The sequence below is a fragment of the Pyricularia pennisetigena genome, chromosome 2 (assembly GCF_004337985.1).
Source record: "Pyricularia pennisetigena strain Br36 chromosome 2, whole genome shotgun sequence".
Classification (NCBI taxonomy): Eukaryota; Fungi; Ascomycota; class Sordariomycetes; order Magnaporthales; family Pyriculariaceae; genus Pyricularia; species Pyricularia pennisetigena.
This window is the reverse complement of record NC_043741.1, coordinates 3295827-3323606: the sequence shown is the minus strand read 5'-3', so window position 1 is coordinate 3323606 and position 27780 is coordinate 3295827. Positions and strand designations below refer to the sequence as shown.

General features: G+C 52.0%; 8 protein-coding genes across 8 annotated transcripts in view; 4 read left to right on the top strand and 4 right to left on the bottom strand.

The window, feature by feature from the left end:
- Positions 1-174: 174 nt before the first annotated feature.
- PpBr36_00913 (uncharacterized protein) lies at positions 175-1425 on the bottom strand (the record flags this gene model as incomplete). Its single annotated transcript, XM_029888102.1, has 1 exon — positions 175-1425. One exon carries the CDS (start codon positions 1423-1425, stop codon positions 175-177), a length of 1251 nt encoding a protein of 416 aa, XP_029750956.1.
- A 1314-nt stretch (positions 1426-2739) lies between these two features.
- Positions 2740-3756, top strand: PpBr36_00912 (uncharacterized protein; the record flags this gene model as incomplete). The annotated part of the gene is made up of 4 exons (XM_029888101.1): positions 2740-2879; positions 2975-3003; positions 3084-3644; positions 3719-3756. 4 exons carry the CDS (start codon positions 2740-2742, stop codon positions 3754-3756), a joined length of 768 nt encoding a protein of 255 aa, XP_029750955.1.
- A 571-nt stretch (positions 3757-4327) lies between these two features.
- PpBr36_00911 (uncharacterized protein) lies at positions 4328-6455 on the bottom strand (the record flags this gene model as incomplete). The annotated part of the gene is made up of 6 exons (XM_029888100.1): positions 4328-5181; positions 5261-5325; positions 5403-5527; positions 5673-6029; positions 6127-6146; positions 6257-6455. Coding segments are annotated over 6 exons (1620 nt in total), but the record flags the coding sequence as incomplete, so codon positions are not given.
- Positions 6456-12506: 6051 nt separating this feature from the next.
- On the bottom strand, positions 12507-14124 carry PpBr36_00910 (uncharacterized protein; the record flags this gene model as incomplete). Its single annotated transcript, XM_029888099.1, has 2 exons — positions 12507-14018; positions 14107-14124. 2 exons carry the CDS (start codon positions 14122-14124, stop codon positions 12507-12509), a joined length of 1530 nt encoding a protein of 509 aa, XP_029750953.1.
- Positions 14125-15878: 1754 nt separating this feature from the next.
- PpBr36_00909 (uncharacterized protein) lies at positions 15879-18329 on the top strand (the record flags this gene model as incomplete). Its single annotated transcript, XM_029888098.1, has 2 exons — positions 15879-17843; positions 17952-18329. The coding sequence occupies 2 exons, from the start codon at positions 15879-15881 to the stop codon at positions 18327-18329; spliced, it is 2343 nt and encodes a 780-aa protein (XP_029752067.1).
- A 1428-nt stretch (positions 18330-19757) lies between these two features.
- PpBr36_00908 (uncharacterized protein) lies at positions 19758-22025 on the top strand (the record flags this gene model as incomplete). The annotated part of the gene is made up of 1 exon (XM_029888097.1): positions 19758-22025. The coding sequence occupies one exon, from the start codon at positions 19758-19760 to the stop codon at positions 22023-22025; it is 2268 nt and encodes a 755-aa protein (XP_029752068.1).
- A 1099-nt stretch (positions 22026-23124) lies between these two features.
- Positions 23125-24733, top strand: PpBr36_00907 (uncharacterized protein; the record flags this gene model as incomplete). The annotated part of the gene is made up of 3 exons (XM_029888096.1): positions 23125-24040; positions 24132-24332; positions 24729-24733. 3 exons carry the CDS (start codon positions 23125-23127, stop codon positions 24731-24733), a joined length of 1122 nt encoding a protein of 373 aa, XP_029752059.1.
- A 1680-nt stretch (positions 24734-26413) lies between these two features.
- The window catches only part of PpBr36_00906 (uncharacterized protein), a gene marked incomplete at both ends in the record, with an annotated part of 2233 nt that continues 866 nt past the window's right edge, over positions 26414-27780 (bottom strand). The window contains 3 exons of the mRNA XM_029888095.1: positions 26414-26461; positions 26548-27130; positions 27263-27773. Of these exons, the coding sequence (XP_029752060.1) occupies positions 26414-26461; positions 26548-27130; positions 27263-27773 (1142 nt within the window). The remainder of the gene's footprint in view (positions 26462-26547; positions 27131-27262; positions 27774-27780) is intronic.

Here is a 27780-nt window from a genome sequence, read left to right as displayed (position 1 = left end):
CCCCCCCCCCCCCCCCTTCTTGATATTTTATGTCGTAACGATGCCCATATCCAAGGAAACCTGCCCCCAACACCTTTTATGCGAAATATTTCATGAGAAAAAAATAATGAAAAACACAATAGAAAAAAAAAACTTACGAAACCACAAGACATCTCGATCTATGTCTGCTCTAGTCTAGAAATCTTCATCTAAAGTGCCGCCAATTATATCCAACTTGATGTGCTGAGACTTGCAAGCTTCTATTAGTTCCTTTGATACCCGTCGGTCTTCTCCCTCAACCACAATCAACGATTTGAGGTTCCTAGCCATGACCTTCTTATTCTCTATGGCGTTCAGGAACAAGTCCGACACCTCTTCGTCCGTCCCCAGCTCGCAGAAGAATTCGAGCGTCTCTAGCTCGGGCGGCAGGCCGACGCCCTGCATGCGAGGCTTCTTGGACGTTTTGCCCATCAACTGGTAGTCCCACGAAAGACGCAGCGTTTTGAGAGCGGCAAACTCACGCATTCGCATCGCTCTGCGACCGCCCAGCGTCGGTATGTCAAGTACGACGGTCTCGAGGGAGTGTGCCGCGCCCTGAAGGGCAATGATGTAGTCACCGGCGTTGTCCGAGCTCTCTTCCAACTCCGGGTGGGGCTCAGGGAGGTGTGTCATGACGAACTCTTTGAGAGCTTCGGGGAACTCGAGAATGTCGCCCAGGGCATCGTCGCTGATGTCGCACTCGATCAGGTGGAGCTTTTCGAGGGACGTCTTTGCCGGCTTTTCGAGAAAGTCAAATCCCTTGTAGTCCAGCTTGGCTTTGCGGATGATGAGCGACTCCAGCGTTGGGTGAGAGAAGATGTGGATATTCTCCTTGAGGTCCCAATATGCGTCGTTTGGGCATTGGTAAAAGAGCGTGCAGGTTTTCAAGCATGCCAGGTCAAATGGGCCGTTGAAGAGGCCACCTATTCCGTGGAGGAGTGAATCCGGCATAGAAATCTCTAGCATTTCCAGGTTTGACATGGTCGAGATCATGCGGGTTAGGACATCGAAACGAGACGAGGGATGTTCCATGTGCGAGACATCGTCGACCATAACCGGTACGTCGAGGTTGATTTGTGACAGCTTGCGACCATGACCCCCCGGGTAGTCAAGGCGCACGCCCATGATGAGGGAGCCGCGACGGGGACGGCGACCGAGTGACTGGCTGAAGCGAAGGTGATGCTCCGGGCGGTCGAACTGTATCATCTTGTACAGGATCGAATCTGCAATGGCGTGGTACTGATGGTTGAGGCGCGACACGTTGCACAGATCGCGCTTGGATGCTTGTCCGACAAGCTCGAATATGCGAAGTAGCAAATCTTCGGGGAGCTCGGCCAGGCGGTCGACAACAACTTTTGAGACCAGCTCCGAGTCGGAGCTCGGGCTGGAGTGTGGTGGGGAGAGCATCGCTGCCCTCGATGGAGGTCCAAAGAGAGAGCAGAGACCGCGACGCAGGATGGTGTTGGAATGAATGAGAATGGTGGCTACAATGACGAAACACAAGCAACGAAAACAAATCTGTCGATTTCGAAAGTGGGATTGCCCTGTAATGGTTACTGGGTGCCTCACCCCATCATTTTACATGAGAGCCCCACAGTCGATAGAACAACATCAAGCGAAAGCTGCGCTACCCCAGATGACAAAGCCATCCGGGAAGTCGGCCCGACAGTACACTAACCTGATATAGCTAGCTTCCAGTCCACATTGAGCGACGAAGGATGATGTAAAGGTGATCGCAGCGGGCGAGGTGGAGCCTGTGTAGGCGAAGGCGGGGTAGAGATAAGAAAGTCAAGGGTCGTCTGGGGAGGAAGTGGATGTAATTTAATGTAATGTAATGGGTCAAACAATTTACTGGGAGTACGACGTATATGGCGTGGATCTGGAGGCCTTCGTATGCATAGTATACCTTATTTGCTTATGTAGCTCCCAAAAAAGAAAAGGAAGATCTCGCTGGCTGGAGCTTGTCCATCCTCTCCTTTTTAGGGCTATATGTCATGGTAGCTAGCGTTAGACGCTAGATAAACAAAAGGAAACGCCTGGACGCGTCCTGACCTGCCCCATCTCCTGAAGACGTGTTGTGTGTCTAATTTCGATGCCGCTGTGCTGCAATTGATGACAAAGATTGTGAAATTGCAAACACTGGTACTATCGTCATCTTGCAGTTGGTTTCGTCAGCAAGCAAAGTTGGATCACAGCATGGAAAACCCCCCAATCTAGGTAGACATGCGAACACGATTGAAGCGTTCGTATCTGAGTCTTTCTATTAACATCTTCCCCTCATAAGAGTACAGTATGTTGGTCTGCAGGAGCGGGGACCACACGTTGGCAGGCACATTGGACGGAAGACAAAAAGTAGAACGACGTGACATCATCCACTGCCATAAGTAGCTACCTAGGTATCTAACTGCTTGGATCGGTAGGTAAGGTACTCAGAGGTAGGTAGGTAGGTAGGTAGGTAGGTAGGTAGGTAGGTAGGTAGGTAGGTAGGTAGGTAGGTAGGTAGGTAGGTAGGTAGGTAGGTAGTCATCAGGTGGTTCGTGCAATGCAACGGACAGTCCGGGCAACAGATTCTTTCACACCAGACAAAAAGTCGAAGCTCTTGCTATCACTGTTCTCAATCGGCAAGCAACGGATTCGGAATTGCTAGCTACCTTGTGAGATCGATATTCTACTAAAAGAACAAGACACTCATCTTGCGAGGCTTCATCGCCAATCCTCACAATGTTTCGCCTACATTCCATGGTGCTCTTCACCTCCTTGGCTGTCGGCAGCATTATTGCGCCGGATACCAATCAGAAGCCTCTGGGACCTGACCGCAACCAAGCCTTGTCATCCCCCGACAGCGACAAGGTCCACGATGCGTATGCAGAATTCTGACTTCTTCAGCTTGTTTTTGCAACAAATCAGATCACCCTGTTGCGATTGACCCCGACCTGACTCTGCATCCTGCTTACAGGCTTCTCGAGTCCAAGATCATTCCCGAAGGTGCGTCCACCAATGAGACATGGAAGGATACTATTCTGATCACTCAGTCCGAATCCCGAAAACATACTCAGCTAACTCAGTATCAAATATGGGCTTGCTAGTCATTGAGGACTTTGAACCTGCTTTTCTGATCACTGTCGAGTGGCCTGGCGGTGATGAGCATCGGGCAAATCTTGGCAACGATGTTGAGCCTGGCGATTGGATATCAAAGGCACCATCCATAACGCTCACTCCAGTTATCCATACAGAAATACTTTGTGGTCTAGAACCCAAGATTGGTCCGAACTCCAATCTGGCCAACCTGACTTATGCAGTTGCCATGACAGACCCTGATGTCCCAGCACGCGACGACCCTGAAAAGACGGAGGTCTGTCATTGGGTTGCTACGGGGCACCCTGTCGTCAATCCCAGAATGGAAGGGTCTGACTGTCATACTTTGTCGATTGGTGACTTGGAAGATGTGGTTTCGTACCGGCCACCTTCGCCTCCTGAAAAGACGGGCCCGCACCGCTATGTCTTCATCCTATTGGCACATGTCCCTCCAACCACCGGTCCTCTCGACCTCAAGAAGCCAGAGAGAGTTTGGGGACGCAACGGCGGTGTCAAGGAATGGGCCAGGGGAAATTCACTCGTTCCTGTCGGTGAGTCAACCGATTGCCCAACTTGAAACAGACCGTGATAATCGAGTCAGATTCTCATGCATGGCATAATTCAGGGTCCAACTTCCTCTACGCTCACAATCCGGTACAGTAAAAAGTTAATCTTTGGCTTTATGGGAATGTTTTAATGTAGTCGAGACTTGGATAGTTAAGCTTTTGTCTGGCAAATGGTCATGAGGGCTGGGAGTTTTAATTACCTGGTCCAATCGATCAAACCAAAGATAACTGCTAGGTAACATCTCGAGACGCTCTGACTTTGGCTCCGCTTTTGGGATGTATCAAGCCCGTCAGGCACTGATATCGTGATCGGGTTGGCTCATTCAAAAAGNNGCTTGGCACAAACGTTGTGGCTCTAACGCAGCTCGACTGCTGAAATCTGATTGCCGATCAATTGGGTATTATTACATGATTTGCTTTTTAATAGCTTCCTGAAGGCTAAGCAAATAGGTACTATAACATAAAAATAAAAATAAAAGTTCGCCGTTTTTCATGCTCATGTTTGCCAGTCTAAAACAACAAAACACGCTGAGGTTGTTGAAAACATAAAGGAGAACTGGTACAGATTCCAACCCTCGTAAATACGACTATCTGAGTCGTTTTGCTCTGCTGATTCTTTCAGCTTAGACATGAGGATCCGCCCCGCCGGTGACGTGACATGCTCAGCATCACCTATGGCTGGCGTGATTTTCAATGGGTTGTGTTGTTCTGCTGTCTCGGAGAAGTGCTGGTGCTGGTGCTTGTAAACATGGCTCGGCGTGTGGTGGTTTCTCTGTGTAATAATCTTCGGTTTCGCTGCCAAGAGGGTCCAGACTACTCATCTGGTCAAACTCCTGGCCCTCGATTGCTATTATCCTCATCCCCATTTGTTGATGATGTTGTTGTTGTTGTTCCCCGCACAAGTGTGACTTTGCTTGTTGCTCGTATTCAAGGTCATGGCATGATTCGCTGGGGTTCGGCCTCGACGGTACGTAGTCGGTACTTTGCGTGGCTCTGCTCTTGATATCGCGGGCGCTGCTCACCTCGAGGTTGGACTGGATCCCCGACCGCAGGTTCATGGGCTGACGAGGTTGGCCGGACCTCGACCAGAACGCCGGCGGCATGAGGAGGTTCCGCTTCGGGGCGAGCCGACCCTCGGTCTCGGCCGTGGTCGTCGTGGGCCCCTGGTGCTGCTTGTTGTTGTTGTTGTTGTTGTTGTTGTTATTGCTGCTGCTTCTGCTGCTGCTCTTGTCCTCGACGTCGGCCTGGCTCCCGCAGGCGCCGACCTCGGTCACGCCGCCGCCGCTGCAGCTGGTGGAGCGGCCGTACCGCACCCGGCGGTTGAAGAAGAAGCGCGACGCGCCAAACGACGACGACTTGCTGTAGCGGTCGGCTCGGCCCGAGCTCAGCTTGGACCCGAGCCCCAGCGCGCGGTTGAGCCACGGGATCCGGAACAGCGTCTGCCGGAGCGCCGGGATGCAGGAGCATAATATCAGGGCGCTCAGCTCGGCGATGGACCAGATTAATGGCTCGGCTAGGAGGTCTGGGGGGGACGGGTGTTACAGGAAGGATGTTAGCTTCAAGTGGGTTGTTGGTTGGTGATGCGGGGCATGGAAACTGACATATTCCGTCGTTGATTGTGGTTCTTGCAGCTTCGACGAGCCTCTTCACGGATATTATACAGAGACTACTTTGGACAGGTTAGTTGTGGTATGGTATGAAAGCATGTTTATCATTTTACCAAAATTAAAGGGTTGGACGTACAGAAGGCCAACGGATAGCATGAAGCTGAGGCCGATCTTCTTGGTGACCGAGATGAGCTGCAGTCCCCATATAAAAGGTATAGGTTCGAGGAAGAGGATCCAATCTGTGCAGATATTGGATACAAACTATATGGCGAAGAATAAGCACGTGGGTCAGCAAGCTTTTATAAAAACACCTCAAAGCTTGAACATGAACAGTATCGGGTTCCTGGCGAAAATAGACCAAGAAAAATAAGAGACAAAAAAGAAATAAATAAAAAAAAAAACTTACGCCCACCCACCACATGGTCTTAATATTGACGCATGTGCCTTCAATGGCGGGGTCCCAAGCCTTTGCCACCGGTCGGCACTGAAAGACGTTGACCAAGGTCTCCTCGATGGCCTGGCAGAGGACGTAGACGATGATGCAGCGGTTCAGAATCTGGACGTATCGGTTCGGGATCAGGCGCAGGTACAGCACGGCAAACGAGCACTTTGCGAGGGACGTGCCGAAGCTGAAGCAGATGGCGCAGACGGTAATGAGCCTGAGGTACTGGGCGTAGTTCTCGGGGCTCACGTCGCTAGCTTCGGATCCCAGCCCGATTGAAGTGAGGACCATGACGAGGATGCAGAAGACTGCATTGAAAACCTTTTGTTTTTGTTTGAATTATTGTTAGCGGAGGTCTTTTTTTTTCCATGGGTGAAAACTCTTTGTGGCGGTTTTCATAGGGAGTGATTTTGCTTACCCAACTAAAAATTATGAATACTAGAGGACAGACAACAAGTCTCCCATGTCAGCATAGGGAGCTCCCTCAAGTCTCAAAAAAAGAAAACCACGAAATAAAAACAAGACAAGTATGAGCGAGCCGCACTAACTGTCATCGGCACGTAGTCCAGTCAAGGTAAGCCGCGCCCACGTTCTCGATCCCACCAGCAGGCCGGTCAGGACCATGAGCGAGGCCGGGGCCGCGTAGAGAGCAGGCCTCAAATCTCCGGAAGAGGCCATAATATACATGAAGAGCGGCGAGTCCAGGAGTGAGAAAGAAGTCGTTTCCGTAGTGCGGATGTCGTGTCCGCTGTCGAAAGGGGGTGGAGTGAAAAACGGAGAGAAAATGGAAAATAAAAAAAAGGATATAAAAAGAATAAGAAATGAAAAAATATAAAAAATAAAAAATAAACAAAAAAGGGTTGGTTTTTGGTGACCTCGAGGTCCTTATTATGATCCCATCGCAGGTCGTTTGAAAGATTTCCTCTTTGATGGCCTCCTTCTGTCGTGCCGCTTTTTGCTTTTTGGGCCTTTTCCCATCCCGCAGCTCAGGTTTGGCTGTCTTTTTTTTCCCCCTCTCTTTTCCCCTCCCGTCTTGCTTGCAATTTTTTTTTATTGCTTATGAATGCTGTCGTGGTTTCCTGGGCTTTCCTTTTGTGTCTTTCTTTGCTTCCTTGCCAGTCTTCCCGGTTCGTACTGTTTCGTGTTGCCGACGAGCCCCCCTCTCCCTTTTTGTTTCCTTCCTCCCAGGGGTCGCAAGATGCTGGAAGAGCTTGTTAGCAAGCTTCGTGGCAATGTTCCTCTCTGCCTTGGAGATAAGAACGTAATGTGGTTTCAGGGTCCAGTTTATTACTTGGAAATGTGGCGAAATAGAAAGAGGAGAAAAAAAAGTTAACGCCTACACGGTATATGGTCTGGCTTGGGTGTGATAGCGGAAGGAGAACACGTTCCGGGCCCCAGGGGGAGGGCGAGGAAGGGGGTTCAATAAAGTGGGAGCGGTTCTTTCGCGGCACCATTTTTCGGGGTCTTGCCGTAAGCCGGTCGCCTTGCTCAAAAAGGCAAACCCGGGGTGGGAGTATCATTAGTAGAGGAAAGGTTTAGTGGCTGCAGCTTAAACCACTTCCGAACCCAAATTGGCGGGAAACATTTACGAGCAAAACAAAAGACAAAAAAAAAAAAAGATAAAATCAAATAAATCCTAATTGATTTAAGCTTTCTGGGGGAGTTGAGTCGTGTTGCATACAGTACTGGGGAAGCGGGGGTCAAGGTGGACATGTGTTTGGTTTGGTTTCCCGGCTCCTCGAACGGGGCAATCTCGGGATCTGCCCCGGCTGTGTGGAGACAAGGCGAACCATCCCGGACGTCTCCATAATGCTGATATGCTACGTTGGTTTCTGTTCTTTTGCCTTGGTGCTGGAGGGGGTGCCGGTTCATCCGCGTTGGGTAAGTGCCGTGGCTTGAGGGATGTCTCTACAAAAGTGTGCTGAAAGATGAGTGCAAAGTACGTTGTTGTCATTATGGGACGCACTGTTACCCTGACCTACTGCTCAAGGTAAGTATACGTAGTAAAGACGTCACTTGCGGAGATGTTTCCGCAACTATGTTCTCGTGGGTGGTTTGGGAATGCGAAAGGCCTCGATGTGTGTTGAAAGCTAGCTATATAATAACATGGAAATGTTATGTCACTGATGTGCTTTTTGTCTGCTGCATCCTTAAATGATGACATCTGTGGTACTATCTATCTCCTTGATGTTGGCAAGGAACTGATAAGACCATCCTAGATACCCTGACTGCGCGAGAAAAAGCTTCAAGGGTTTTTGTTTCGCTGGTCGTTTCCTTTTTTTTTTTTTAAAAAAAAAAAAAAACCCCGCTCTTATATAATTCATAATGGTTGATGGGGTATATTGAAATAGGGACACCAGTACTTTGAAGAGCGGCAAACCAGTTGGTACGCCATTTGCATTGTGATCCAATGTTTTGCAATACGACCAATCATGCCATTCCGCGTAACATTTCTCTCTTTCCATCCCAACTTGGTCGCCGACCGTCTTCGGCGACCACATGGCATCTCTGGTTCCTGAGTGGCCTTCTACGCAGTTAGTGTCCTTGTCAACAGGGAAAACCCCAACACGGTTAACAGTGGATCAGGACAAGGTCAGGTATTTCCTTGACTGCTTTGTTTTCTTCTTTTTGTGGGATGAAAAGTGATTTCCCGGCCAGTCGTGAGCGATCATCCCAGCTCATGTCAACAAACTGCCCTTTTCCTTGTTTGAGAATTTGAAGACGTTTATTAGGGGTTTCCTGTGTCCAAAATATGAACGGCTAAGTGAACGGAGATTCCTCTCCGGGAACCAAAGAAAAGAGAACTATAATGAGAGAGATGGAAGAAAGAAGAAGAAAAGCCAAATCGCAGGGACATATGGACAGAGAGACAGTCGCCTAATAATATTGAAGAAAAAAACAAACAAAAAAAAAACATATTGGCTCAACTGGAACAGACGAGCATTCAGGCCAGCTCTATACCATCATCTATAATCACAAAGATTTTTTTTTCTTGCATATTAGAGGAGTTCAGGGTCCAAACCTTGACAGAAATGCCCATCGTTGACCCTTTTCCCATGCCTCATTCACACCCCATCGGCTACTGCAGCTAGGGCATTTTGTTTTTACGCTACAGTTTTGCGGTCCTATAAGTAAAAGCATCAAGTACCAGGGTCGGACCAAAGGCCAGCCTGGAATTCCAGTCAAGAAGTGGCTGCGGGGTCTATCGTGTAGTCTGGACCCCATAAGCCACTACCTGGCAGATTGTTCGGCCGGGAGCCGGTAGCCCCTAAGGTGGTAGCTTACCTATTCTGGGATGGACTGGGAAGTTTCTCGACAGTGGAGGCAAACTTAGATGGCTGACAATGGCAGTATTTTACCAGCAGGACTGGGTTGACACAACCAAGACGCACGTGGGTTTTAGACCAACCCATCCATGGCCAGAAAAAGACTAACTCAATCGATTATCAGTGGTATTTAAGCTTTTTGGCGTACGTTCTGTCGAAAGTGCGCCTACTCTCGTTTGGGAAGAACCGAAGTGAAGAAAATGCTGCCGATGAACCGAGTCGGTTTAGTGCTGCTCAGTCTTTGTCTTTTGTTCTTCTGTCTCTCTCTCTCTCTCTATCACTCTGTCTATATATTTGAACTGAGAAGGTTTGCCATATGGCTCGATTACGTGTTCAGTCTCCTTTTTTTCTTTCTTTCTTGTTATTCCCTTCGTCGCTTACAAACTCTGCCAGTTAGCTGGATTCACACAAAAGTCTGTGGATTGCAGCTCGTCGTCTGCCTGTCATGGGCCTGACAAAAAGTTAAGCCTCATCTATTTGAGTCAAAAGGACTGCAAGATCCAATCTAGCACTTGATCCAATCGGAGTTTTGAAGCACAAAGAGGTATATGGTCGCATGACGAGACTCTGCGCCATTACATTTGTCATTGGACATGCGGACATGCGGACTATTCTAGGCTAGTCTAGAGAGAGTGATAGTAGTATTTTCAGTGCTACAGTCAGTCGATAGCAGGACCTGTAAGTAGTAGGGTTTACCTGTCTCATGTCATACGCAGCAACACCCAGCTATCATTGGATACTGCTTTTTGTAAGCAGCAAAGAAAGAAAGCATGCATTCCAAGAAACTAACCCGCTCTTGCTACAGATGAGGCATCAAAACAGCCTTTCACGGATAACCAAATTCGGCTCGGTACTTTTATCAGCATACGTTAGGTCGCCGAAACCTGTGTAAGGCATCAGGGGTATTGATGGGACGAGTTGCTTGGAGTGCTAAGTTTTCCATCTTAGCTCGAAAACCAAAGGTGAGTATGTGTTAGAAAATGCCCTACAAAGCCTTACAAAGCAGCTGACCTTTGGTAAAGAGTTTGGGTTTTTTTTTTTTTTTTTTTTTTTTTGGTACTATTCTAGCTTGTTCCTGCCCTCAATCGGACGCCGGCCCTAATATTCATTAGAATGATATGCGCCAGACTTGTCCTAATCCATACCATGCTTTCCGTGCAGCAGGAGAAGCCTCAAAACAGCAAGCAGCTCATCTACGAATGTTACAAGCCTAAGTTATGGCAGACAAAGTCAAACGGTATGAACGAATACAAGTTTGTTTAGTCAAGATACTCATGGTGGGCCATAACAGGTACCAACAGTCCAAGTCATATGCAGGTACTGTACAAGAAATTGGTTAAAGCTCTTGAAGCTCTCGAGTTTGCCTATGTAGCTTGCGTTATAATGGAACTGCTCTTGGATATCAGAATTTATATCCTGTTTCTTTTTTTCCGGATAATTTTTTTTTTTTCTCTTTTTTTTTCGCAAATTGTGCTAACCCATGGGAAGTTAGCAACATGACCTCCGTATGCAAATATCAAGTCACTTCTTCGGAGAAAATCATCCAAACAAGTCCGAACTCAACTGCCTTGCCCAGACTGACTATGCCAGTACGCGTCTATATTCTTTTTCTCCGGTTACTGGTAATGCACCTGTAAGGACAAACTGGTCTAAGGAACCGAGAAAAAAAAAAACCAAACCAATAAAAAACAGAGCAATAAGATGTGATTCTTTCAGAGTGAAACGACCTTGACTGGTGACCAGAAACAAGCAGACTCGCTCTAGCGTTCCAGCTACTGTAATCCCCATGACAGCGCATGTTGCCCATGTAAGGAACAAGAGGAATTGACAAGGTTAGCCCCCCCGTGCCGCGGGCGCCCCCCTCTCCCGATCCGCGCACCTTGGCGTAACCGTGCGCAGATCGAGTTGATGGGAAAATTAATTTCGCACTGAACACTTGCTACTTCCTGTAGAAATTCATTATCGGTGGGGTAGCTCGTCTGTTCCCGGCTCTACGGGCCAATGGCGGCGATTTGCTAAAGGGCTGGTTATATAACCTTTGTTCGGTTCTCGGCTTGTGTGGTTTGTTCACTCAACCGGACTTTATGGATTTGCTCCCGTACCTCTGCGTACATTCAGGAAAACCTGCATATCTATCCAGCCCTTTCAAGATATTGATCATGTCGGCGGTTGCAACAATGTCATGATTGTAACATTGACCTGGGCGTTTCTGACACTGGACCCTGAACTGAGCTCCTGCATTTACTAAAAAAAACTATGTGCGCCTCAATGCTAGGCGTCACCGTGATCTGGAACGGCCGGGGACTAAAGCAGGAATGCCTTTTCCGGTACCGAGTGGCTTTCTAGTGCCGATGGGGGGGCTTCCACTGCCGAAAGCTTATTTTGTCGTTATTTTGGAGGGACTGAACATCCGGTGTGTTGTGTTGGTCATTGGCACAAGGCTGTTCTAGCCCCAGACCCTGCATAATAAGGAACGCTTAGCTTGGAGACCCTGCATTACGCTACCCTAGAGTAGCATCATCTATGCTTCAGTATTGCATGTAACCTATGCCACATTATCACGCAAAATTCATCAACGGCTTGACGCTAAAGTAGCAAGAGTTCCAGAAGCACATTGGAGTCATCTACGCACATTATGCGTAGATGGGACGCTCGATCTGGACTCGCTGCTAACTTGCCCCACGTTTGCAGACTTAAACACACCAGGATGAAGATCTATCACTCCAGAGCTTCGGCTCCAGTCAACCCTATTCCGTCTCTATTTTTGACGGAAAATTTCACCATAGACGAGCTGAAAAAGCGTACAGATAATTTTCCATAGTCCCACTTTTGTCGAAGTATACCATCATCTACAGTAAACATCTCCAGCAAGGGCAACTCGCACAAGATTGCAGATGACTTTTTCTAGTCTCGCTTCCGTCGAACTATATCATAATCCATAGCAGGCATCTTCAGCAAAGGCGACTCACGGAAACGGTCAAATAGATTTTATAATCTTGCTAGAAGTCACCATGTTCAAAAATGGATGCCACGTGGGGATTTTTGAGGTTAATTCTCGTGCTTGATCAGTCAAACATCGGACTTGAAACGGGTCGGTCGGTCCTTTTTCTGGATATGCAGCCACCTAGAGTAAAGTTAGAGGGTGTCGTTCCTTTGGACCCTTGGTGACTGCCTTGCAGTACCATGTGCTCTAGACTACCCGGGATCAGGCAATGGGTTGATGTTAGCATGTCAACGAGGCATGCTAGCTTCATCGCCAAACGCGCTTGTACCTGCCTTGCATACCGCGGCTGAATCGCTACCGACACAGGCCTCAGCAAAGTCAAGGTGGTCACTCGAATAGCTTGTTGTTGAATGGAATGCGCTCAACCCTCTCCAAGGTAGCTATCGAATTCGGGCGGGCGGGAGGACTTGAATGAGGTTGAGCTTGTCAGAGCAGGATGTAGCAGATTACGCAACCCAGGCCGACTGTTCAACCCGAAGGACGAGGGCTTGACATGGCAGAAATGGCCGAAGAAATAAGATGCGAAGAGCCCACAATCAAGGAATGCGAACCGACGCCTTGACACGGTACGTGCAAGCCAGTCTGGTTTGCCATGTCCATGGCTTCTACAATGGAAGCAGACCATGTGACCTCGGGCGAGCCCGCCATGCCTTTCCAGATCTCCATGATTTCGAGGGCCGAGTCGTAACCAAATACCTGCTTGCCCGATACACGATGTGAGTGGCTTGCCAGGATCACACGGTCAAAAACCAGACCTTGGGCATTGCAATGGCGGACCACGGCTTCAGCCATGGGAGCGGTCTCGCGGAAGTGGGACTGATGACCAAATATTAACACTTTGGTTCTGGGGGCCGACTGCGAGGATATGCCTGCCTCTGGAGCTGCGGCAGCCTGTGAGCTCTGCACAGGATGAGCTTTATCAAACTTGCTGGCTTCGGTGAAGAACCAGTTCAACGCTACCGGGAGACTCAAATCGTTGTGTGCCAGGTCCAGATACCAACGAGTCTGTTGCTTGGGTGCTTGAACGACCTGAAACCGACCTGGCCATTGGTAATCATGAACAGCCTCCATTATGTCCTCCTTGCTGAGCTGTGAGCCTAGTCTTGCCTCCAGATAAGTGTTTGCCAGCCTCGCCGCCAGCGCGAGGTTGTAACGGGGTCCAGGTAGTAGTAGCTCCGACCTCATCTGGCCGGCCTCTGGAGGGATGACTTGCTCATCCGCCCCATCGACAAACACAAGCGGGCAGTCGAGCAGTTTCGCCTCAGCCACGAGTTGTTCCCTGGCTTCAGGAACTTGCGGGACCGATACTGCGGTAGTGCCCCTCCTCATGATGCCGGCTTTGTTCCATGCGATCTCGGACACGTTGTTGCCCAGGAGGCCGACGTGATCGAGACCGATGGTGTTGAAGCCGCACGCAATGGGGCGGTCCCACAGACTGGTCGCGTCGAAGCGGCCGCCGGCGTGGACCTCGTATATTGCCACGGCCACCTCCTCCTTGCGGAAGATGTGAGCCGACAGCAGGGCCAGCAGCTGCAGGTAGCCGGGCATGTCGTCGATGCCGCCGCCGACGTGGCGCAGCAGCACGTCCCAGACCTCGAAGAAGTGCCGCGCAAAGTCGTCCTCGGACACGGGCGCAAAGTCGATGCGTATGCGCTCGCGCTCCGACACGATGTGCGGTGACGTGTAGAGGCCGACCTTGAGCTGCCGCCCGCCTGCGGCCGCCGCCGCTCGCGGTCCTGCCGCGCGGGATCTGAAATGCGCCCGGAGTAGGGCGTCGGTCCACGCGCAGGTTCCACCCTTGCCCTTGGTCCCCGTGACGTGGATCACGTCAAATGGGGTCTTTGTTCGGTCGTGGCCCAAGGCCGTGAGCCATTCTCGCATTCCGACATCGTTGCCTCGAGGCGGGCGAGGCTTGCCGCCGGCATCGGTGATGACTTTCCTGAAGGCCCGGGAGCGGGAGGTGAGGAGTCGGAGGGCTTCCTAGAGCAGGGAAGTTTATAGATGTTAGCGAGAGTGCATCATTTCCGTGCAGTTCGATGTGCCGACTGGAATTGTGGGAGCGACTGACCTGATAGGATTTTGACATGGCTGTCGTGAGGTCTCTGCAGGTTGTTGTTTTTTTGGCCGAAAACCGGAGCTAACTGATGGACGGGACGGGTTTGGGGTGGGTCTGGAGAGGCATCTCCATTGAAGTGGGGTCCCAGCCAGCTTGCACTGGCGATCGCTCAAGAGTCGAGACACGCAGACGAATTCAAGACGCAAATCAGGAACCTTGTTTCGCCATACCTTGGTTGTGTGACTAGCGCCAAACGTCCTGAAGGAGCGCAATCTCGAGTATAGGTCGGCCTTCCATCATCGGTAGCAGGATACTTGCTTCACCGGCTGACAGATGACTCCGACTTGTCATGTACTTGATTTCGTGCCTGGCTGTATGAAGCTGTGCCAAACAGCTTCCAAAACATTGTCACCACTTACTGACACGTTCCATACTGACTTGACAATTGCTACCAGCCGAGACGCCGAGTAGCCGCGATAAATCATGAAGATCGCATCTAGGAAGATAGCCGATTGTATACTTGAGTCGAACAGCCGAAGGTGCTGGCTCGTCTTTTGTCATAATTTGCTATTCCCAGTATGTCGTCAAATTCGGTCGATGGAGTCAAACAAAAACACGGGCTGATGTCGTGAACCTCTGAATATATTCATTGCGCAACTAAGCAGTCGAGCGGAGGGTCTTTTGCCCAACTTCAATCACGAGTAGAACGAAGATGCCGCAGCATTATCTAGAACAAGCGCCTCGACCATTTCAAGAATTTGTGTCATACGGGTAGTATCATAGTGACGTAATGACGACAATTCTGTGCGCCTTGTCAAGCTTCATCTTTTTGCCTGGGACGAGCTTCACTCAGTCATTACCAGCCCTCTAACTCTTGAAGTGACAACCAATCTCTTGCGGCATGTAGCCCACAGGACGAAGGGATGTCGAACTAGGACATGTCGTTGGCTAATCAGGCGGTACAGCTTTTACCTCAATGACGATGGTATAATCCTTTCAGGGAATTCGATGAGAATTCCCTTTGTTGACTGACTACCTTACGGTCATTGCTTTATGACCAGAATTCTCAGCCACAGGTAGAAGTTGTCCAGGGATAGCGATCTGTCCCACCCTCCTCTGCCCATGTATGCCAGTCTATCACCCACCAAGTCTAAACTAAAATTTAAGACGGCTCTGGATATTGCCATCTACTTCTTCATATACAAGGGACCATAGCTGTGTCCAAACATACAAGACCGGGAGCCAGGGAGGCTTCTCCGCACCCCGCATACCCGTTGTTGCAATACAGGCCCAAGCGATTGGTGGAATCGTTCAAAGACCGATCGTACCGACGGTTATACTACCGTGGACTTGTCTATTGGCTTGCCAAGTTGCAGGTGTAACTAGCCGGCCGACATTCTCCAACTCAGAGCTTAAAAGAGTTCCCCTCACTGCGCTGTTCGGTCGTTTCACCCGAGATGAGCGGGCATCTGAGATGTAAAAGCAATATTCTGGGTGAACTGCTGCTTCGTGCAAGAATCTGACGTTGCGGCGCCTGCGCCATCTAACGTGGGTACGGTTACTTGACTGACATCACGGGAGCCTAATTAACCGCGCCAACACCTGTACTTCTCAAGTCCGAGATGATGGCAGAGCACCCACCCATGTTCAATGTTCACCTTGGCGAGGAACAACATGGCACTAAACCTCTCCCAAAGGATACTAAAAGGAGGCCTGCCCGCACTTTCTGGGCAGAGGTAGCTTTGACCTTAGGATGTAAATGAACAAGACAGGCTTTGAGCACCATGAAGTTAGCATCAGCCTCAGCAGTGGCTGTCTTTTTGGCAGCTGCTACCAATGCCCAATCTTATGGGGCCAACGGTAGCTCTGATAGCCCGATATATAAGAACCCGAATGCAACGATAGACGACAGGGTTTCGGACCTTCTCAAGCGCATGACCATCGAGGAAAAGACAGCTCAGCTTCTTCAAGGAGATATCCGTGACTACCTGAACCTTACCGATGCATCTTTCAACGCAACCGGTCTTGAGTGGGTAGCCGGCAAGCGGGCAAATTCGATATGGACTGGCCTCTACACGACCCCTGAGACGGTATCTCTCGGCGCGCGCCTGGCCCAAGACTACTTTGTCCATAATACATCCCTGGGAATACCGGCCTTTATTCAGAGCGAGGGCATCCACGGCTTCCTCGCCCTCAATGCCACGATATTCAACTCGCCCATAGCCCACGGCTGCTCGTGGAATCCAGAGTTGGTGGGCAAGATGGCCCGAGCCATTGCGCTCGAGTCCCGCGCCCTCGGGGTCAACCAGATATTCGCACCCGTCGTCGACCTCGCGCGGGAGCTCCGGTTCGGCAGGGTCGAGGAGTGCTACAGCGAGGACGCGTTCCTGGCGGGCGAGTACGGATACGCATACGTCAAGGCCATGCAGGCCGAGGGCGTCTGCGCCCAGGTCAAACACTTTGCCGCCTTCGCCACGCCCGAGCAGGGAATCAACACGGGTCCCGTGCACGGCGGGCCCCGCATGCTGCGCACCACGTACCTACCGGCCTTCAAGAGAGCCATCATCGACGCCGATGCTTGGAGCGTCATGTCGTCTTACAACTCGTACGACGGCGTGCCGACCGTGGCGGACAGGTCCCTGCTCACGGGAATTTTGCGAGATGAATGGGGTTACGAGTACTATGTGATATCCGACGCCGGTGGGACTGCTCGGTTGGCCAACGCTTTCCACGTCTGTGGCGCCGCCGACGATGCTTGCATCACCACCAAGACCCTGCCCGCCGGCAACGACGTCGAGATGGGGGGTGGACGGTACAGTTTCCAGCATATCCCTGAGCTGGTCGCCAACGGCAGCCTTTCGGAAGAGGCTGTGGACCTGGCCGTTGCGCGCTCGCTCAGGGCCAAGTTCGCTGCTGGCCTGTTTGAGCACCCCTACACCGGGGTTCCTGACGACGAGATCCTTGACCACCTCAACACGGCGGAGCACAAACAGATTGCTCGCGATCTCGATGCCGAGAGCATCGTCCTGCTCGAGAACCACAACAACACCCTTCCCCTGAAGAAGAATGCCCGAGTAGCCGTGATAGGGCCCATGGCGCATGGATACGTCAACTACGGCGACTACGTCATCCACACGGCGATGGAGCGGGGCGTGACGCCCTTTGACGGCATCAAGGCCCTGGTGGAGGAGGCCGGCGGCAGCGCCACCTTCTCACAGGGCTGCGAGCGTTGGTCCAACGACGAGACCGGATTCGCCGAGGCCGTGGCGGCGGCGACCTCTGCAGACGTGGTCGTTGTCGTGGTCGGGACCTGGTCGCGCGATCAGGACGAGCTCTGGCAGAACCTGAACGCCACGACGGGCGAGCACATCGACGTCCACAACCTCGACCTGGTGGGCGCCATGCCGCGGCTGGTGCGCGCCGTCATCGAAACGGGCCGGCCGACCGTCGTCGTCTTCAGCTCCGGCAAACCCATCACGGAGCCGTGGATCTCGACCGACGCCGCCGCGCTCGTGCAGATGTTTTACCAGGGGCAGGAGGGCGGCCACGCGCTGGCCGACATCTTGTTTGGCGATGTCAACCCCAGCGGCAAGCTCTCGGTTGCTTTTCCGCACGACGTCGGCACCACCCCGGTTTACTACGACTATCTAAACTCGGGGAGGCAGGCGTCGCCGGGGAGGACGCATGCGAATGGGAGTATGACTTTTGGGCAGCAGTATGTCTTGTCGACGCCAATGCCGCTTTATGAGGTGAGTTTGTTACACAATTAAAGCTTGGGGTTTTCGTTTGGTCCCATGGAGATATAGACGTGCTTTTCGTGCCACTACTTACTTACGTGTCGTGCCTTTTTTTTGCAGTTCGGTTATGGTCTCTCCTACAGCAACTTCACCTACTCAAACCTGACCATTTCATCCTCGAACCCGTCGGCCAAGGACACCATCACCGTCACGCTCAAGGTCACCAACAACTCTGAACGCGACGGCAAGGAGGTGGTCCAGGTGTACGTCAAAGACCTCTTGGCCAGCGTCGCGGTGCCCAACATGCAGCTGCGCGGGTTCTGGAAGGGCACGGTGAAGGCCGGCCAGACAGAGACGGTGTCGATAGAGTTACCCGTCGGGAATTGGGGCTTGTGGGACTACGAGATGAAGTACGTTGTCGAGCCGGGCGACTTTAGGATCTTGGTCGGTGCGTCCAGTCTGGATGTGCGGCTGAACACGACCGTCACCGTGGCGTAGGTCGAGATGCTTGAGCGGCAAAGCGGCATAAGCCGCATGTGATGCGGTACGGCGTTTTGATGAGGTCCAGCTATACGTCCAAACCTGCATTGCCCGTCTTTCTTTTCCCCAAGGTTGAGAGCCGGGGTTTGTTTTCTCCATTGTGAATGTCAACCAGATCTAATGTAGAATGGACTGGACTATGCCGTGGCAACGCCAAACAAACTAATAAAAATCGAGTCCGTGCAATTGGACCATTTAATCTTTGGAATGCGTAGTGCGCAATCACTGGCCGAAAAGAATGTCGGCTATAACGGCCCGCGGACGAAGAAGATGTACAAACGGTAGCCTGGGATGGTGACAAACGTCATTCCAATAGACACCATGTGATATCGCACGGCCCGTTAGGTTGAACTGAGCTGTGATATTTTGCTTGTGTGCAAATGGCGGACGTGACAGATGCAAACAAAACAAAAAAATTGCTCCGGGGAAATGGTGGTTTGCGGTTTGACGTAACAATTCCGTGATGGAATAAAACGTCATTTGCGATGGTTTATGTCGGCGTTTCTGCTAGAGCCTGTGGTGGCTTGAATGTGGGGCAGTTGTTGCTACTCACATAAATCATAAATTTGGTCTAATATCCGCCTTGGGCTGCACAATAAGCAACGTTGCCGTTACATTGCATAGGTTGGTATTGATACTCTATTGATATCAATCAGTATTAATGATATGAAAACGATCATGTTAATATTTGGGAGATAGTCTTGTGTGGTCTACTACTGTAATGTACGTACAACGGTACCCAAATGTCATTGCATTGAAACTACTCTGCATGGCATTGACTTCCGTCTTTGTCCGCAGCTTTACTTGACTAAGTAGGCTAGAATATTCCATGGGAAATTGGGAGTCAGGAAAAGAACGAGGAACAACCTCGCTGTTTCAAATTAATGCCAAGATGCTATGTATGTATTCTGTTGCCAATCTTGTTGCTCGTAACATGTCCCTTTTTTTTGCAACCTCCTTGCATCCTACAGTCTTCAGGGGCGAGCATCCAACTCCGGCTAAATATCGACATGGATTGCGGATGGGGTGGAGATGTGCTCACAGTGTGAAAGCCCGATATTTGCAGACTATTTCTAGCCCAAAGGCGTCGCTAGGAGCGTCGCTAACGAAAAAGGGTCAGCACAGTGTCTATTTTTGTCTCTCTCTTTTTATTTGTACCAGATTTGAAACACCCCCTGCGGCATGCCACGCGATCCGTCCCTGGAAACAAAATCAACCCTTTTAGGCACGGCTTTGTAAAGGCCCCTCTGAAGGACTGACTGACTTGCTAAAACCTAAAATTCCAAGCCCAAAAATCAAGAAAGGTTCAACAATAATAATGTCAGCATAGAAATATCATGGAGCTGACAACCTATGGAGAACATCTAGGTTGTCTGTAACAGAAAAATGGCTTCCATCTGGGGAAACGACAAGCATCAGCACAACAACAATGGAAAGCTCCCGGCATGGAAGAGGCTTTCGAGCTTGGTGAGGCGAGGTTCTAACAAACGCAGCAGCAACGGCCACGCCTACGCACCGTCGCTGCAGAAGGTGCCGTCTGGACACCATGTCTTGGAGACGTCCAAATCGACGCCGCACTTGCTGGGAAAACACGACGACAACCAGGCCGACAACACGGTCGGAGACGTCGGCCACGTCGGCAGCATCACCACCCTGAAAGCACCACTGCTCGAGGTCAATCTCGAGCCTCTTCGGTCCTACAGGCTCTCCGACGGCTGGCTCGACAATGACGACCCGCCTCCTCCGACACCACCGCCCAAGGACGACATGATAATCGGCAGAGATTCCAAACGAAACAGCTCGACGCCCATCGCCGACCTGTTCTCCAAAAGCACGGATCAGCTAGCCACCGCCCTGCAAACCATCAGTCGGAAGCCAGTCCCGTCCAGGCCCGAGCCGTCAATTCCCGAGCCCCCAGTCCCAGAGCCATCAATCCCCGAGCCCTCAATACCAGATGCAACCAATAATGAACCCATATCTATACCCCAACAGCAGCCTCAGAGGCAATTGTCCACGGCCAGTGACACGAGAGGTCGCCGTCCGTTGACGGTTGCCGTCGACCAAGACGCATCATCTTCGGTGACAGGTCAACCCATACGGATCTCTCTCCGCGACTCGAGCGTCGGGTTTGAGGGTGAAACAAGAAGCTCGCACAAGAGACAAAATTCTGGCCGCAAACCCATCAGGGCCTCGTGGGGTGGTAGCAGCGGCATCCAAACCGTGCCCGGCTCACCACTGGAAGCCGCTCCTTCCGATGCTGCTGGGAAATCCTCAGTCAAGCAGGTGAACCTGCTTCGATCCGTCGGAAACAACACTTCGGGGATGCGGGTGACGGGGGCTTCCAGTGGTACCGGCAGCGGCAGCGGTGTCGACGATGCTATCAAGCGGCACTCGATGCCGTCGCCCACGGAGTTGCAGTTTGCCAGCGCCAATCTCAATCGCACCAAGGACTCAATCGCCACGCGCACGTCCTCGCCCGTGACGGCGTTGAGGCCGGCACTCGGCCCCGCAGAGGACGCGCGCAGGCGGACGTGGCAGCCCCCAGTGTCCCCGGCTCTCACCAACAGCAGCACCAACAGCAGGCGGTCCATCTCGGGCAGCCGCCCGCCGTCGACGGCGCTGACGTCTAGCCGTCTGGCGTGGATCCGCGAGCTCGAGGGAGGCCGCAAGAACAAGTCCACGTCTGGCTCCGACAGCAAAGCCCTCAGGGACGTCGGCGGCGGCGTGGCGGGCAAGCTCGCCATGTTTGAGCAGAAGCAGCAGCAGGCCAAGCCGCCGAGCTCGGTGCTCGGCCGGTCCAACTCCAACACCAGCAGGGCCAGCCGCATGTCCATGTCGGTGGTCGGTGCCAGCTCCAACGACGACGACGTGCCCACCACGAGGCGGACCTCGGTCGACTCGACGCGGTCGGGTGTCGCGCCAGTCATGGCGTACTACGACGAGGCGTTCCGCGAGAAGATGGAGGGCGTGACGCAGCTGGCGAACAAGCGATTGAACGGCGATGACGACAAGCCCGAGTCGCAACAGGACGGGCTGAGGAAGGTGACGGCCCGTCTGGTCGATCTGGACACGGCCAAGAAGGCTGCCAAGACGGTTGGCGAGAAGAAGAAGCCCGCGGAGGAGCAGCCTGTTGTGAAGCCGGCAGAAGAGCAGGCTAGTGCTAAGCCAGTCGAAGAGCAGGCTGCTGCCAAGCCAGTGGAAGAGCAGATCGCTGCCAAGCCAGTGGAAGATCAGACTGCTAAGCCCACGCAAGAGGAGCCAGTGGCCAAGCCAGTTGAGGATCAATCGGTTCCTGAGCCGGCGCAAGAGGAAGCTGTCGTGAAGCCCGCCGAAGTGCAGCCGGAGCCGCTGCCGGTCGTAGAGCCAGTGGCCACATCGATTGAAGAGCTTCCGACGGCCGAGCCAGTCGATGAGCAGGCTGTCGTCAAGCCAGTGGAGAGCAACCAGGAACAGGAGGAGAAGTTGGTGGAGCAAGAGGCAGAGCAGGCTGCGTCAAAACCGGAGGAGGAAAAGGTCGTGGAGGAGCAAGCCGAAGCCAAAGTGGAGGTCAAGTCCGAGGACAAGGCAGAGGAAAAACCCGAGAAGGCAGCTGAGAAGGTGGAGGAGTTGCCGGCAGAGCCGCTGGCACCTTCGTCGGACTCTCTCAAGATGTAATCGGCTCGTATATACGACTGCCAACCAAGCGTGCTTGCGGCGTGATGATGGGCCCAAGGGCCCTCCCGTTGAATCACAAGAGCGGGAGATGTTTTATTAGAATGTCCGTCCAAGTTGGACTTGGACCGCAATCGTTTCACATGATAAACATTTCCTGTGTTTAGACATAATCTTTTTCTACTTTTTTATCTACTTGATAGGCGTTATTTCTTTCAGTCAGCATAGTCTTTTCCACCCAAGCCCATACAGCGAGTCTCATTTGTACCAGATAGAGATATATATTTGCAGCACATATAGGTCCAGTTCCACCTTCGGACCGCGTCTTGCCATCAGCCCCGCCATGCTTGATGCGGAGTTTCTCTTTTTAGGTTGGCGCCTAGTTTCTTATTTGATTCTAATCTGAACTCCATCCCGATCAGAGACCTGCATGGCACTAGGCGTCTCCCGTCAGCTGTTCTTTATGACATATTTGAGCCGTTTAGGTAGGGCTGAAGGTCCATGTCTGTTCGTTGCGGCTTGCATAAATGCTATTTCGCAGTTTCGATGGGCCAATGCGCACCTTTGTTGCATGCTAGAATTCTGTAGCATCATCGTGTGGCTGTTTGCTGCTTTGTTCTCCTTCCGCCCTTTCCAAACAAAGCTCCGTTATCGGCAGAAGCTCTCAACTCAGGCAACTAACTGGACGGCAACTTGAACAATTTCAACAATGGTGTCCCAAGGTTGCAGGACTGTCAAACATGCTGTTTGTGTGCTATTCGATTAGCGCCAGTCCAACTTCCAGCCTCGACGTTTCCGTCTGCCACTTTCGCCTTGGATAACTTCCATCAAGCCCGTATTTATGTCTTCCCAACTGGAGCCCAGCAAGTGAGCGCAGATGTAATGCTTGGGTGAAGCCTTTTCCAGGGAGAGTTTTGCTGTCAGGTATAGCCCCTCACATCTTCAGCATCAACCCTCAATTCACTTTGTCGTCACATCGCACTTACCTGATCCTGATCGTCTTGTTCGTCTATCCAGAGAAACACGCCCATCATCTCAAGTCCATCTCTTCTTCGAGCCCTGGCAGACACTTTAGCAGAGTTCGCCACCGCGAAAATACGACATGGATTCGGAAACACTCGCCATGATCATCCAGCTACAGCTGGAGGATCTGGACGCTCTCAAAGCCCGAGCAAAGGGAAAAGGCCGCGAAACAGATGCGATCCCAGACTCCGAGATTGCCTTGGAGCTCTTTCGAGCTGAGCTGGCTGCCCAGGCAGGACTCGTGTCTGACAGAGCTCTATGCCAGAGCATGGCCGATGCAGTTATCAAGGATGGGGACGCTATCGAAGAGTGCCTTGGCGCAGCGAATAATAGCCAACCTGATGCAGAGTCAACCACCAATCTCGATGATGAGCTCATCGACAAGCTAAAGATTCTGTATGTTGACAATCACGAGGAGCAGTGTTGCGAAGATCTGGAACTTCCCGATGCGGAATCGTCTTCTTGGGCGGCAAGTCGCCAAACGTTCGTCAGCCGCCCCAAGAGGAGCTGCACCAGCTGCGGTGACGACTTTGACTTTACCGATGTCGCTCGCTGCCCTTGCTCTCACGAATACTGCCGGGGCTGCCTTGGAATGCTGTTCGAGACTTCGACCGTTGACGAGTCGCTATTTCCCCCTCGCTGCTGCAAGCAGCCCATCCCACTTGAGCGCAACAGAATCTTCTTGGACTCGGAGCTCGTGGGCCGTTTCAAAGCCAAAAAGCTCGAGCTCGAAACGCCGAACCGCATCTACTGTCACGACCCAGAGTGCTCCAACTTTGTCCCTCCGCTATTCATCGACGCAGCGGAGAACATCGCCACTTGCGTCCGGTGCCAGAAGAAGACGTGCACAACATGCAGGGGTCCTGCTCATACCGGCGACTGCCCCGAAGACCCTGGACTAAAGCAGGTGCTCGCCTTGGCGGGCAAGGAAGGCTGGCAGCGCTGCTATAATTGCAAGCGGGTTGTCGAGCTAGGAAGTGGCTGTTACCACATGAGTAAGTCCTGGACCGAAACATCTTATCCTTTCACATGTTTGTCACATGCCATGTTGTCTGCGGCTAACCAAGCGACTCGTGGGCACCACAGCATGCCGCTGCCGGGCTCACTTCTGCTATCTCTGCGGCGAGAAATGGAAGACTTGTACATGCCAGCTCTGGGACGAGGGCCGTCTTGTGAACCGAGCAGCCAACGTCGTCGACCGAAACCTGCAGGCTGGAAGAATCAACCCTGCCCAGCATCAGGATTATATGTGGAGGGCCGTCGCTCACCTGAGAGCAAACCACCAGTGTGATCACAGAGGGTGGACGCGTCTGCCGGGTCGCCATCGGTGTGAAGAGTGTCGACAAACGCTTCCACACTATATTTACGAGTGCAATCAATGCATGATCGTCGCCTGCCATCGCTGCAGATTCAATCGGCTGTGACGTCAATGGCGTATAAGTGGGAACCTACTATTGACGGCAATTCAGTACAAATAACTGTGGAAAACTTGTCGGCACGAGTTTGGGCCTTGAATAGACCTAGTGTAGAATGGATGGGAGTGGAGGAGCCTCACCAATCATGGACGTGAGCGATAAAAATAGACTACAGTAGGTACCGTTCAAATGGGCTTCAACGGAAGCTGTACAATTGAGCGAACTCTGCAGTTACACTACGCAGCACTCGTCGTAATTCTATTGTGAGCTTAGAGGAGGCGTAAGCTTAGGAGAAACAAACACCAACTGCATGGCCGAAGCTTTGAATTTTAACTGAAAAACTGCAGAATAGCCCGTCCTATGGGCAGGAACAGAACACGACCTTTGCTCGGCCAATTCTGATATACAAGCACTGGACTGTTCCGCTTGTTTCAACAGCCTTGGGCTACAAAACTTTTGACTTCTTTGCTTGGTTCTTTTTCTAGTCTTTTCGCCATGGGGGATCAAGCTGACGCTGGTTCCCTCCGTCAATCCCTCCGAGGTCACAAGATGGACGTCGCACTGGCGGCAGAAGTTTGGACCGTAGGCTGCGTCGTGCTGGAATCAAGCATGTGGGTTTGTCTGCAGAGACGAAGCCCGCTTGCCTTTCGCGGAGGACATGAAGACTGGAATGCAAATGCATCTCCAGGTCCTGTTCACAAGCGACTGTGCGTGAGCCTTTCACGACGGACGTGATATTCTAAGTGCGGTTGCGGATGCTACGGATCCGATCTCGGATTCCGTCTATAGGTGCGATACGTCCACGAAAACAGTTTATGAAAATGGAAGGATGAAGTGCTGAATTCACGCCCACAAAAAGGGAGTGGCTAGGCGGGAGAATGAAGGCGATTTGCTTTGCGGATTGCATTGGATGCATGGACGCTTCACATCCTGGAAGTCGTCCATGACTGTACTCTCTATGATTGTGACGAGAGCCGAATTTAATTTGCACGCGTCTTGGGGCAGGAGGTAGCTGACCCAGGCAGCATCTTCAAATATTTTCTGGACGAGTTTCAGACGAGATTCGCGGATATTAATTATTTTTCCTCTTGCATTCTGCCCTGGTAGGTAGCTCCTGGGCATTATGTACCTTATGATACGATACCAGCCGAGTTGAATTAAGGTTATGGCCAAGTCCTCATGTGGCATTGCAAGCCGTGTAAGTGCAGCTTTCTCCACTTTCCGCAATAGGAAATTTGGGGGGTTCAACGTCGAGCTTCGCTGTTGATAGCAATCGTATCATCGTTGCGATCCGAAGATAATTATACGAACCATGGAGTAAATAAAAGATGCAAACTCACATCGAGTCTAGGATACGTCTTGACCGTCAAGCTCGTAAACCATGCCCAAGTGGCCAGGCATATCCCTGGCGCCATCGAGCCATCTCCTCTGTGGCATCGATCACCTCACCATTAGCATCTACAAGCTCCGCTCCGACAAATCTACTCAATTGGGGGAACTTCCGTCAGCGCGCGTGCAAGAAGTTGCACGTGGCTTGGCGTATAGAGTTGGAACCTACCTCGGTTAAATTGCCGTGTACATGATGGACGCCAAAGGCACAGTAGCGTTTGGTCTGAATACAAGCTTATATAAAGACCCGAAAGAATCCAGGGTTAAGTTGACACGAACCTGAACAATCCAAGATCATGAACATGGTGAAGATGAGTAGACGCAAACTTTTTGGGTCTTTCAGAACAATTCGGTATGTTAACTTTGACTGCACGCGAAAAAACTACACACAACGTTCATGAAGATCACATTTAGTATCCCTGCATAAAAACAGACGTGCGTCATTCTTCATGCCAAAGTATCCCATCTAATCAATCGCGCTCTGCTACCAGAAACACCGCAATGCCATGCCGACAAATCCAGTCCGCGCAACGCTATTCAGGCGATTCGGCACGCCACCGAATCTCAAGCCCGCTCCTTGAAAAGAAGCATCTTGGTCGGGTCGGGAACACACTAGAGATGGAAAAAAAAAAAAGTCAGCGTTTCTCAAAGAAAAGCTTCATCGACACACAAAAAAAAAAAAAAAAAAGAATACTCACCGCTCCGGCAGCCTCAATGTTTTTATACCTCTCCGTCTCGCCACCAGCCAGCTTCATATCGTAGTTGAGCACCAGCCTGGCGAGGATCATCTTGACCTCGTTGGACGCAAAGAACCTGCCAGGGCAGGCGTGGCGGCCGTAGCCGAAGCCCAGGCTGCTCCTCGACACGCTGACGAACTGGTTCTGGGCGCTGACCTCGACGGCCGAGGCGCGCCCGCCGCCCTGCCTGGCGCTGCCGACGGTCTCGCCGGCCTCGCGCAGCCTGAAGAACCGCAGGCCGTCCCAGCTCTCGGCGTCGGGGAAGGCGGCGGGGTCCCGCGACACGCCGTAGCCCGGCACCTCGATGGTGACGCCCGCGGGGATCTCCTGGCCGTTGGAGAGCCGGAACGGCTTGATCACCTTGCGCATAAAGGCCGAGTAGCCCGCCGGGTTGACGCGCATGCTCTCCTTCATCACCGAGTCCGTCTTCTTCATCCGGTGCAGCGCCGGCGCAGTGAAAACGCCGCCGTGCTCGGCCAGCGCCGCCGCCGCCTCTTCGCGCAGCTCGGTGATCATCTCGGGGTGGGCTGCGAGGTCGTACAAGCTATTGGGGAAGGATGGGAGGAGGAGGTTGGGTAGGGTGTTAGCAGCCACAATTGTTACATTCTTCCTGTCCATTTTTCTTTTTCTTTTCTTTTCTTTGATCTCAATTTGGGTTGTCTTGTCTGCTGCTTACATATTGGTAGTCGTTATGGTCGTGGTGTGAATGGCGGCAAAACTAAGACCCAGCTGAAGCCTGGCAATCTCCCGGATGCTCTTGCGGGTTGTCTTGTCCTGCGAGTCCTCGAGCCAGGTGAGCATGTCGTCGGGCGCCTGGTAGTTCGGGTCGGACCTCCTGGCCTCCCTGCGGGCGCGGACGACAGGTTCGATAAGGGCGTAAAAGTCCTTTTCGCGCTTCTGGAGGTTTTTGATTTCGGGCAGGAACCAGGCGCGGAACGGCCGCTGCCACGCCGGGAGTCTGAAGATGGCCTGCCGGCCCATGTTGACCTCGACGGTGTAGTGGATGGCCGACTCGATGTACTTTTCGTTGTGGCACAGTTCGGGGCCGAGGAAGATGCGGCCCGAGACGATGGCGACGATGCGGAGGAGCTTGCTGTGGATGTTGACCTCGGTCCAGTCCTCGACCGAGCCCAGCTCCTCACGGACGGTGCGGGCGACTTCTTCGGTCAGGACCGGGTTGATTTTGGCTGTTGG